Source organism: Molothrus aeneus, chromosome 28, assembly GCF_037042795.1.
Source record: "Molothrus aeneus isolate 106 chromosome 28, BPBGC_Maene_1.0, whole genome shotgun sequence".
In the NCBI taxonomy this organism is placed as follows: domain Eukaryota; kingdom Metazoa; phylum Chordata; class Aves; order Passeriformes; family Icteridae; genus Molothrus; species Molothrus aeneus.
The window spans coordinates 2,887,623-2,899,095 of record NC_089673.1 but is presented as its reverse complement, the minus strand read 5'-3'; the positions used below and the strand labels follow the sequence as shown (position 1 = coordinate 2,899,095).

Sequence of the window (11,473 nt, the reverse complement as noted above, 5' to 3'; positions counted from 1 at the left end):
GGTGCCCTCGGCGGGCGCGGGCGGCTTCCGGAGCTTTCTAGGAATCAGCTCTTGCCCAAGCAGCCCTACGGGTGTGGGAGGAAGTGGCCATCCCACAGCACGGGCTCAGGCCGTGGGGTGGGGGCACTGGGGGGGCTGCATTTCATCTTTCTGAGCTGACACCAGCAGCTGCAGCCTCGCCCCAAAGTTCCATTCCCTCATCCGTCCTGTCTCTGTCCCTGTGTCCCCACAGCCTGGCCACTCTGCCTCCCTCCCACGCAAGCAGGAGACAGCGGAACAGAGAGAGAGAGAGAGAGTGCAAAAATAGAGTTTATTTCCATTTTTATCACATAGAAAAAAGCGGGTGTTTCTTGGGGCTCACCCAGCTGCAGCAATAAATACAGTACAAAACCCCCCACGCCCAGAGCTCCCACACAACCACGGGACTGGGGCTGCGTCAGGCTCAGGAGGATGGGAATGTGTCCAAGTGGCTCCTTCCGGCCAGGGATGGGCACAAATAAGTTAAACTGCAATCAGTACTCTGAGTTTAGCAGGGAAGGGGGACAGAGCAGAGTTGCAGCTCCCCAAAGTGCTGGGGCTCCCCAGAAAAGCCTCATCCTGGTGAGGCTGCTGCACCCCTATGGTTCTTCCATCTTCCCTCCCCTCCCTCCTTAATGGCTAATAAATATTAATTACTAGAAATAACACCCATCAGATGTGTCCCTGCAGGCTGCAGCCCAGACAGGGAGATGCTGCTCTGGAGCATCCTCATCCTGGGATGCTTTCCAGTGGGATGATGCAGCAGCCCCAGCAGTGCAAGCCATGGGGAAACTGAGGCACAGGCAGTGCCAGCAGCAGCTGTGGGGGCTCAGCCCAGCTCCAGAACCTCGTAGCAGAGATACGCTTGTGTTTAAATATTAAACAAGGGTGATGCTGCACAGGGACCTGTGCATGGATCCACCACGGGATCCCCTGGCAGGGGGAGCATCCCCAGACAGATAAATATTAAATAGCCATAAATATTAAATAAGCAGGAAAGGGGGTGCTCCCGGGATGTCCCTCAGGTGGGACATCCACGAGCAGGGGTCAGAGGCTGGCGAGGTGCCGCAGTGCCCGGTACGCCGTCTCCAGGAACCGCTGGAAGTTGGCCAGGATGAAGAAGCCGCCGACTTGGTGGTGGAATTGGGAGGAGAAGGTGGGGACGGGGTCCTGGTGCTCTGTGGGGTACGTCACCGTGGCCAGGCCCAGGTCTTCCATCTGCAGCCAGGCAGAGGCAGAGGCATCAGCTCCAGGCCTGGAGATGCCCCCCTGCCCCAGTGTGCCCCTCCTGGGCATGCAGCCCCCACCGTGCCCACCCAACCCTGTGAATACAACCCCTGCCATGTGAATGCAGCTCCCACCATGCCCACCCAACCTTGTGAATGCAGCCCCTGCCATGCCCACCCATCCCTGTGGATGCAGCCCCTGCCATGCCCATCCATCTCTTGGGATAGAGCCCCCACCATTCCCACCCATCCCTGTGGATGCAGCCCCCACCGTGCCCACCCCTCCTTTGGGATGCAGCCCCTGCTTTACCCACCTGTCCCCCCCACAAAGCCCCCCTTTGCCCCCTCACCTGCTGCTGGATGTTGGAGGACAGGTTGGCCATATCCAGCTGCAGGGTGTCCACCAGCCCAGCGTGCCCGGGCAGCAGGGCCCGGATGGTGGCCAGAGAGCCGTGGTAGACGCGGAGGCCGGCACGGATCTGGCTGAAGCAGGTCTCCTGTGGTGGGCATGGTGTGGTCAGTGGCGCTGGCCATGGCCTGGCCACCAAGACACGGAGGCTCTGGGGTGGCCCGAGCCGTGACAGAGCCGAGCAGCTCATGGCAGGGGTGGGCTGCCCGCACTCACTGCCTGGAAGGTGCGCCTGTGACACTGCTCCAGTGGCGCCTGGGCGATGTCCAGGTCCTGCCGCACCAGCAGCAGCTCGTCCTCCTTGCACAGCTGGAGGGTGTCACACTGTGGACAAAGGGGACAGAGTGAGGATACCAGAGGACCCTGACACACCCAGCACCCCCAACATCCCATCCCTGGGCTGTGGGACCCTGGCGTGGACCCGGTGCCGTGGGGATGGAGGTGTGGCTGTTGTGTAGCCAGGAGGGTCACCACATGTCCCCGGTGGGTGCCCCAACACCCCAGGGCTGAGCCTTGGGCAGTGCAGGGGACACTGCTGGCTCCTGGCCCTGCAGTGCCGATAAGGGCAGGGAGGGGGTCACCTTATCTGTGACCTCGCAGTGGCTGCCATCCCCCCTCGGCAGCGTGTGGAACTCACCACCAGGCGCTGCAGCGCAGCCGCGTCCCCGCGGATCTTGCGGGTGAACTCGAGGTTCCTCTGCAGGAAGAGCTGGAAGTCCTGGTCCCCTGAGAGCTCGGTCAGTGGTGCCCCATGCAGTGCCCACCACGGTGCCCACAGCAGCACAGCCAGCAGCAGTGCCAGCCCACCTGTGGGGACAGCAGGTCAGCACCCACCCCACAGAGCCTCAACCCCACAGCTGGGATGGGCTCAGCAGCCAGGACCACCCTGGGGATGGTGGCAGCAGCAGTGTGGCCTGGGGACAGGGCAGAGACCCCAAAAGGGGAGAGGGACCAGTGCTCCCAGTGCCAAGGGCAGCAGCAGGGGGCTCTGGATGTGTGGGTGCAGCAGGTGCTACAGGTAGGGTGGGTTTAGGGGTGCTCTGGGGGCAGTGGGGGCAGTGGGTTTTAGGGGTGGTTTGGGGGCAGTGGGAGCAGTGGGTGCTGTGGTCTGGGGGCAGTGGGTCCTATGGGCAAAGTGGGTTTTAGGGGTGGTTTGGGTGTAATAGGAGCAGCAGGGGAAGTGGGTGCAATGGGAGCAGTGGGAGATGGGGGTGCTGCATGGCTACTCACGGGTGAGGAAGCACATGGTGGGTGCCCGGCTCGGTGTCTCCTCCTCTGTGCAGAGCGGCCCTGCCCAGCCCGGCCCAGCTCCTCTCGCTCCTGCCCGGCTGTGCTCATTGATCGGGTGGCATTTATAGCGCACGGGCCTCGGGGATTCTCACCGATGAGGCAACAGCGCGATTGCTTCACTGCCTTAATCACAGCATGCAAATCTCCCGGACCGGGTGCTCGGCCGCGGCCACAGCCTGGGGCTTTCCCGGGGCCGGTGGGCAGCGGTGCCCCTCGGTGTGGCTGCAGCCCCGGTGGAGCCCAGGCAGCGGGGCAGGTGCCGGGACAGGGCAGGAGGTGCCTCGGTGACTCATTAACCTGCTCGCCGGGCTCCCACCACGCTGGCCAGGTGGGGCAGTGCCCAGCACAGCAGGGTCATGTGCGGGGTCGCTCACAGGGTCACTCGCAGGCGGCCGGCCAAGGGGATGGTGGCTTCTCGCTGCTGCTGTCACTCTGGGGTTGTCCCCATCCCCGGCCCACGTGGGCAGCACCGCCTGGCAGCTGCCCCACACATCAGGGTGGGTGCTGGTGGTGTGACCTTCACGGTGGCGGCACCAGCTGGAGGTGGCCAAGGTGAGACCCGGTCCGGGCAGGTGCCCAGGGCTGTGGCTCCCGGGGGCAGCACCACGGGGCCAGGTCCTGCCCTGCTGGGCACTGTGGGGCCGGGTTGTGCCCAGTGCAGCACCAAGCACCGGCCCCATCGGGCTGACCCCACCCGCGAGGGGCCAAGCCCCCCCTCTGCCCCTGCGGGGAAAAGGCTTCCAGGGCAGCCCTTGGCACGGGCTGGCTGCTGCCGGCCCCGTTGCGTTGACGAGGGAATTTTGGCTCGTGCCGGTTCCCGCAAGCCCTTCCAGGATCTGCTGGCCGGGTGCCAGCTGGCCGGCTCCTGCCCGGCACGGGCCGCCCGGGGCACGGGAGGCACCCGCTCCCCTCACAGCCCCGGCCAGGGTGAGCCCAGGGCAGGATTGGGCTGGGGAGGCTCATTCTGCATCCCTGACCCCTGCCTGGGTCCCATCGCTGCCCTCCTGGAGGGTGTGGGGACAGGGATAGGGATGGGGACAGGGATGGGGACAGGGACCCCGGTCTCTGCAAGTTGCAGATGTTGGCGGGCACTGGGATGGGCCACACATCCAGCAGGGTAATTTGTGGGGTACAGTTGGTGGGGTACAGCACCAGTCCCAGAAGCTGGAAGTCCTGGAAGTTTCTGCCTCCAGCTGGGAAATAAACCCCCATCAGCTGCAGCCAATCCATGAGTACCAAGCAGAGCCTTCCTGGCACAGCCAGGTGTGAACTCTAAAAATTACTGCTGACCTCCCTTCGAACCTGGCAGCACTAAACGTTCTGCCCTCAGGGTGTGTGAAAGGACCTTGCCAGCAGAGAACGTTCATGGGATTTTTGGGAGAAACAGCCACCCCAGCTGTGCCTGTCCTCACCCTGGTGGCCATTGAGGGGCTCAGTGTGGTCCCCTCAGTCTGGGCACTCACGGGACCAGCCCGGAGGGTGAGGATCTGCCCTCTCAGCAGGATGGTGCTTTCAGGAATTGTGCTGGGGGCGTGGGGGGGTTGAATCAGTGCCCAAAGGCCCTGTCAGCTTTCCAAGGAAGGAAGTGGTTTCAAATCCGAAACTGGGGGTGTTGGGGGATGGGGGAGGAGGTGGCCCAGCAACCCCCCCAACCATGGGGCTGGAGCTGCTCGGTCCAGGGACTGTTCCAAGAACCCACCCCGCTCTGTTCCAGCCTCGTGGCCACCCTTCCTCTTTACCCTCAGCCTCTTCCTGACATCTGCCAACTGCCCAGTGCTCCTGGGATGTCCCTGTGTCCCCAGTGCCAGCCCCAGCCCCTCCTAGGCTGGGCTCTTGCCTTCCCTGGTGTCCCCCAGAAACCCCCAGAGCGGGAATGGGCTGGGACAGCCCCGCTCTTGACCTGCAGCCCTGGCTGCACTCCCGGCCTGGGCGGGGCTGGGAGATTCCCAGATTTTCTCAGAGAACCATCCCAGATGCTGACGGGACCCACCTGGAGTGGCTGTATGGCCCCTGTCCCCATCAACCCCCAGGGCTGGTGGGGCACAAAGCGGGCTCTGTGCCTTTCCCAATGGAATCCTCCTGGGATACCATCCTGGAGGCCACTCCCAGCACCACTGAGACAAAGCTCCAGGATGGCCTGACCCAGATCCAGTCCCATCTCTGGTGCCTAACCCCAGGGAGAGAGAGCAGAGACCCCAAACCAGCCCCATGCCGCTTCCCCATCCCAACAAACCCACAGCAGGAGCCACCATGGCTGGTGTTTTTCCATCTTTTATTTTAAAAGTCATAATTGAAGTTTAACAAAGTTTGACCCCATTGTGGGAGCTGGGAGGGCACCAGTGGAGACCCCACTCCTGCTCCCTCCAGCCCCGCTCCCCTCGCTGTCCCCCGGCATCGGCTCCGATGTCACCACAGGGATCCTTTTAAGGATGTTTTATTGGGGAGGGGGTCCCACCACAAGTGCAGGTGGTCAGGGGGTGTGGGCCCAGGGAACCCCCTGTGTCCCCTCCCACAGTACAGACATGCAGGGATTTATAAAAGGGGGTCTGTGGGGGACGGAGGGCCCTGCTCAGCCACCATCTGTCCAAGGGACAAATAAAAAAGCACAGCCAGGGCCCAGGGTCACGGGAAACCGTCGTCATCATCCTCTGCCATCTCCTTGGCAAACTCCAGGTCCTGCTGCTCACGCTCCCGGCGCTCCTGGAAAGCAAAGGCCGAGGTTGGTGGCAGGTGGGGACAGGAGCCACATTCTTCCCGTGGCCGTGGTGGCCGCAGAGATCTCACCTCTGCAGATTCCAAGTCCTTGTTGTAAGATTTGGGTGGGAACCTCATGGCCTAGAGAAAAAGAGGAGGAGCAGCTCAGAGCTGAGCCAGCCCTGAGCCACGTCCTGCTGCCCCCATCAGGGACCTGGGGACAGGCTGTGCTCACCTTCACCGACATGTTGTGGATGTCGAGGCAGAAGGAGATGCGCTGGTGGAAGGCCAGCTGGGGCTCCCGCGTGGAGTAGATGTCGATCATCTCCTTGGACTGCACGTAGCCCTTCTCGTGGTTGATGCTGGCCTCGATCACGCCGTCCCGGATGGCCTGCGAGCCCGGGCACAGGGCAGGGCACAGGGTGTCCCCAAGGGCTCACACAGAGCGGGCACGTGGAGCCCTGAGCGTCCCCCAGTTCTCCCTGGAGGAGCCTCAACCCAAACCCAGCGGTGCTGCAGGGAGGGGTGTGGGGGAACGGGGCAGGGTGGGGGGCTGTGGGCACCCTGGGGTCCCACAGGGAGGGGATTCCCTGTGCTGGTACCTTGGCAACGATGAACTCGGCGTCCTCGGGGCTGTCCAGCTGCAGCTTCTGGGCGATGTCAGCCAGGGAGATGCGGGAGTAGGAGAGGCTGATCATGCGGACACCTGCAGGAGAAGGGCAGGGGATGCAGCCCCTCAGGCCTGCCCAGCCTGCTGAGGGTCCCCAAACACCCTCCTACCTGTCTTGATGACGTTGTGCCTCAGCCGAATGATCAGGGTGTAGGTGCCATCGGCCTGGAACTTGTCCCCAAACTGGTCAAGGACTTGGTTGAACTTGGCCAGGTTCCCTGTCCTGACGGCTGGAGGGAAGAGGGTGGGAATGGGGGAAGGAGAAAGGCTGGGGAAAGCGAGTCAGGGCCGGCTGACTTCCTCCTTCTCCTCCTTCCCAAGGGGCATCTGCATCCAACTCCCATCAAGAGAGACAATTCCCACTGGGTCCCTTCCCACTGAGGATATTCCATGATTGTATGACACTGCAGGAAGGACAGACAGGCAGGGGTGGGCAGCCATACCCTGGGTCAGCAGGAAGTAGGGCATGAGCGAGCGCTTGAGCGAGGGCTGCCGGAACTGGAGCCTGTCCGGGATCTCCCCGAGGAGCAGCTCCACCACGATGAGCAGCTTGTGCACCTGGGGCAGAGCAGGACTCTGAGTGAGTCCCCATGGAGCCTGAAACCATCCCTGTCCCTGTGCATTCCAAGAGGTCTTGCACTCATTCCCGCGGGGCACAAGACTCCAGGAGATCCCAAACCTGTTCCTGTCCCTGTGGGGCCTGGAAGGTCCCAGATTTGTCCCTGGGAAGTTCCAAACCTAGGAGGTCCTGCACCTGTCATCCCTGCAGGGCCCAACACCCTGGGAGGTCCCAAACCTGTCCCCATGGGGCCTCACCCTGGCAGATCCCACACCTGTCCCTGCGGAGCCCAACCCTGGGGGGGTCCCAGATCTCATCCTGAAAGGTGCCAAGCCTGGGAGGCCCCAGAACCATCCCCGTGGAGCCCAACCCTGGACCTGAGCCTGGGAAGTCCCAAATCCCAGGGGACCTGACATCCAAGGAGGTCCCAAACCTGGGAGATCCCAAACTTAACTCCATGGGGCCTGACATCTCAGAAGGTCCCAAACCTTGGAGTTCCCAACCCAAGTTCCATGGTGCCTGACATCCCAGAAGGTCCCACATCCAAGCCCTGTGAGATCCCAAACCTTGGAGTTCCCAACCCAAGTTCCATGGTGCCTGACATCCCAGAAGGTCCCACATCCAAGCCCTGTGAGATCTCAAACCTGGGAGTTCCCAAACCAAATTTCATGGTGCCTGACCTCCCAGAAGGTCCCAAACCTTGAGTTCCCAAACCAAATTTCATGGTGCTTGACAACCCAGAAGGTCCCACATCCAAGCCCTGTGAGATCCCAGCCCTGAAGGGTCTCAGCCCCAAGCCAGGGGGCTCCTGCCCCCTCCTCACTCACTGTCTGCTTGAAGCCCACGGCCGTGTGCTGCGGGGCCTTGCGCAGGGCGTTGGTCATGGTGCGCCGCGCCTCCGAGTACTCCAGCTGGATGGCCTTGATCCGCCCTGCGCCCACACGGGGCGGGTGGGGAAAGCCACCCAGTGAATCCAACCTGACCTACACGGATGGGGCTCCAAATCCTGCCTGGAAGCCCCACCTCCAGCTGATCAAAGGGGTTCTCTGAGGAACCGGAGGTGCCGGGAGGAAGGGCAGGCACCGAGCCTCGCTCACCTGTGTAGTACAGGTACCGAGCCCACTCGTTGTTGTTGGCCTGCTCGGGGAACACGGATTTGGAGACGAGTTTTTCAGCCTGGTCGTAGAGGTTGTAGTGGAGGTAATTCCTCAGGAGCAGGTTCAGGAGCGTGGCCTGGCCGTCGGCGTCGTGGCGCAGCGTGGCCGTGCGGAGCCGGGCGTGCAGGAAGCTGCGGGGTGGGACAGGGAGTCAGGGAAGAGGGAGGAAAACAGGGGGATCAAGCTCAGGGACAGCCCCCCATAGGAAGAGGGAGGAAAACCAGGGGGAACAAGCGCAGGGATCCTTTTAAGGATGTTTTATTGGGGAGGGGGTCCCACCACAAGTCAGGGGGTGTGGGCCCAGGGAACCCCCTGTGTCCTCTCCCACAGTACAGACATGCAGGGATTTATCAAAGGGGGTCTGTGGGGGGACCGAGGGCCCTGGAGTTTAGTTTGGGATCTCCTCCCATAGGAAGAGGGAGGAAAACAGGGGGATCAAGCTCAGGGACAGCCATCCCACCTGCGGACCACGTCGAGTTTGTTGAGGAATTCGTAGATGCGGGAGTGGTAATAGTAGCACTTGGCCACCACCAGGTCCAGGGCCCGGCGGTTCTGGGAGCTGATCTTCTGCATCAGGTCATCGGACACCTTCTGAGCCTGAGGGACAGCAAGGGAGGTCAGAGCAGGGGGACTGATCCCAGGAGGGGCAGAGACCGCCCGGGCTGTGGGGAACAAGCAAACACTGCTGGGATGAGGGACAGCATGGGACAGAGGCAGGGGATGCTGAGGGGGCAGCTCAGGGTCTCACCTCGGGGTACCTCTTGCTGTTCATCAGGTAGATGACGAGCAGCAGCTGCAGGTAAGCCTCCACCTCTGGCAGGAGAGGGGCTGAGGCTGCTTTTCCTGTCCGTGGGCGGAACTGCAGCTCAGCTTCTGTGTCCATGGACTGAGGGGAGAAATTCGGGATCACTGTCCCTGTGTGGAGACAGCTCTGCTCCAGGTGTGACAGCAGCCAGCCCAGGACTGCAAGGATCTGTCCCTGCTCACAGGTGTGTCTGAGCAGAGGGGCTGCTCATCCCCAGTGTCCCCAAACCCCACTGCCCTACTCCAGAGGCTCCTTGGAGAGGGAGAGAATCATGGAATTCCAGGCTTTTTTGCGTTGGAGGGGCCTTGAAGTTCATCCCTACCCTGCCACGGGTAAGGACACCTTCCACTAAATGAGGTTGCTCCAAGCCTTGTCCAACTCAGCCATGGACACTTCCAGGGATGGGGCAACCACAACTTTCCTGAGAAATCCATTCTGGTGCTTCACTGCCCTCACAGGGAAGAATTTCTGGCCAATATCCCATCTGATCCTGCCCTCTGTCAGTAGCAAGCCATTCCTCCTTGTCCTGTCACTCCAAGCCCTTGCAAATAGCCCCTCTCCATCTTTCCTGTTGCTTCTTCAGATACTGGGAGGCCACAATTAGGTCACCCCTAAACCTTCTCTTCTTCAGGCTGAACAATCCCAATTTTCCCTGTTCTTTCTCACAGCTGAGCTGCCCCATCCCTTTGATTATCCTCTGGATTCACTCCTACACCTCCACATCCTTCCTGTGCTGGGGCAGTGTCGTTGCAGGCTCCCAGCTGGGTAATAATTAGCATTGACTCTATGATTGCAGAATGCTGATCAATTGTTTTATTCTACTAGATTATACTATACTCATTAAGAAGCTCATCACCTTTACAGACAGTCTGATACAGCTTTGACTTAATTGGTCAGTCTCTTTAAACACCACCACCAGTCTAATCAAGAAATCCCCCCTTGGTAAATAATCTCCATAACACATTCCACACGTGCAGAACAACAGGTGCAGCAAGTGGAGATAAGAATTGTTTCTCATTCTTTTCTCTGATTTTCCCACAGGAAAATGCCTGGGGAAGTCCTCGGTTGCTCTCTGTGGCCAGAGAGCTGCTGCCACAGGGGGTAGGGGGGTGTCACCAGAGCAGGGCAGGGGTGAGGGCAGCAGGTGTCCCTACCTCCTCCAGGAATCCCAGCAGGAAGTCCCTGACAGTGCAGTTGGAGGTGAAGAAGCCGTGGATGGCCTTGTGCAGCACGTTGGGGTTGAGGCGGCGGGAGGTGGAGGGCAGAGCCCGCAGGGCCCTCAGGACGTAGCGCGGCTCCTTCCCCGACACCGCCTTCTCCAGCTGCTTCACGTGCTCCTTGATGTCTGTGGGGGCACACACGGACACCCCTCAGCCCAAACCCTCTGCCAGCAGCACCCCAGAGCAAAGCCAGGGCTGCCCCCTCACCCTGTCCTGCTGTTCTGAGCTCCCTCTGCCCATGCCCGTGGTGTCCCCAGTGACCCACCTGCCCTGTTTGGAGCTTCACATGCTCCTTAATGTCTGTGGGGGCACACACGGACACCCCTCAGCCCAAACCCTCTGCCAGCAGTACCCCTGAGCAAAGCCAGGGCTGCCCCTTCACCCTGTCCTGCTGTTCTGAGGTGCCTCTGCCCTTGGTGTCCCCAGTGACCTGCCCTGCTCTCAGGGCTGGCCCTGTTTGGAGCAGGGGGGTGGTGAGGCCCTTGCAGTTTTCTTCCTCCTTGCCTCTCTCTGTCCCCCCACAGCAGCCCCCCTGTCCCTCACAGTCTGTCCCCAAACACCCTCACAGAGCCACCCCAATTCCCTTCTACAGTGATGCCCCCAAAACACAATTCCATCCCCCATTCTCCAGTGACCCCAAAACCAACCTCCCCCTTCCTTTCCCTCACACACTGCCCCAATCACCCTTCTCCAGTGTCTCCCGCACAGAAAACACAGCTCCCATCTCCATTTCCCTCCCTAAATCCCTTTCCCTATACTGACACCCCCCCAAACACACCTCCCCTCTCCCTTTCCCACACGGTGCCCCCCATCTCCCCTTCCCCAAAGTGTCCCCTACCCTAAACTCACATTTCTCTTTCCCTCAGAGCCCCCACCACTGATCCCACCATTCCCCTCCTCCATCACCTTCCCAGCCCCTTTCCCAGCCTCCCTCAAGTACCTCCACCCTGACCCCCTCCCCAACCTCCTCAGGGCTTCCTGTACCTCCCCCAGTCCCCCTCCTCCAACACCCCCTCTCAGGGCTTCCCCCGATCTGTGCCAGGCCCCAACCCCCCTCAGTCCCCCCCTCATCCCCACAGACACCCCCATTACAACAACAACCCCCCCCCTCACCCTCCAGCGTGATCGCGTCCAGCTCCCGCTGCGGCTGCCGCTCTCCGGCCGCCTCGGGGGCCACCGGCGCCGCCTCCTCGTGCATCTCGACGTCGGGGGGTGCGGGCGGGGGTCCCTCCGGGGGTGCCTTGGCCTTGTCGCCGCGGCGGCGGGACGCGCCGTCCTGCTTCATGGCGTGACACTGCACAACGGGCCGCCAGGCGCGACCAGCCGAGCGACGAGCGACACACGATCGTCTCCTTCCGCCTTTCGCTCGGCCGTTTCCGCTCGCGCTCGGGTTGTTCCGTCGCGCTTTCGGATAGCTCAGGCACC

General features: G+C 61.6%; 2 protein-coding genes across 2 annotated transcripts; both read right to left on the bottom strand.

Annotated features, from left to right (window-relative positions):
* Positions 1–1,065: 1,065 nt before the first annotated feature.
* On the bottom strand, positions 1,066–2,899 carry CSF3 (colony stimulating factor 3). Its single transcript, XM_066567084.1, has 5 exons — positions 2,884–2,899; positions 2,291–2,460; positions 1,870–1,977; positions 1,595–1,741; positions 1,066–1,236 (listed from the first exon to the last, which is right to left on the bottom strand). Exons 1-5 carry the CDS (start codon positions 2,897–2,899, stop codon positions 1,066–1,068), a joined length of 612 nt encoding a protein of 203 aa, XP_066423181.1.
* A 2,297-nt stretch (positions 2,900–5,196) lies between these two features.
* On the bottom strand, positions 5,197–11,364 carry PSMD3 (proteasome 26S subunit, non-ATPase 3). Its single transcript, XM_066566905.1, has 12 exons — positions 11,162–11,364; positions 9,983–10,173; positions 8,772–8,909; positions 8,484–8,620; positions 7,964–8,154; positions 7,694–7,797; positions 6,751–6,865; positions 6,418–6,537; positions 6,240–6,343; positions 5,873–6,028; positions 5,728–5,778; positions 5,197–5,643 (listed from the first exon to the last, which is right to left on the bottom strand). The coding sequence occupies exons 1-12, from the start codon at positions 11,331–11,333 to the stop codon at positions 5,566–5,568; spliced, it is 1,557 nt and encodes a 518-aa protein (XP_066423002.1). The 5' UTR covers positions 11,334–11,364; the 3' UTR covers positions 5,197–5,565.
* Positions 11,365–11,473: the final 109 nt, after the last annotated feature.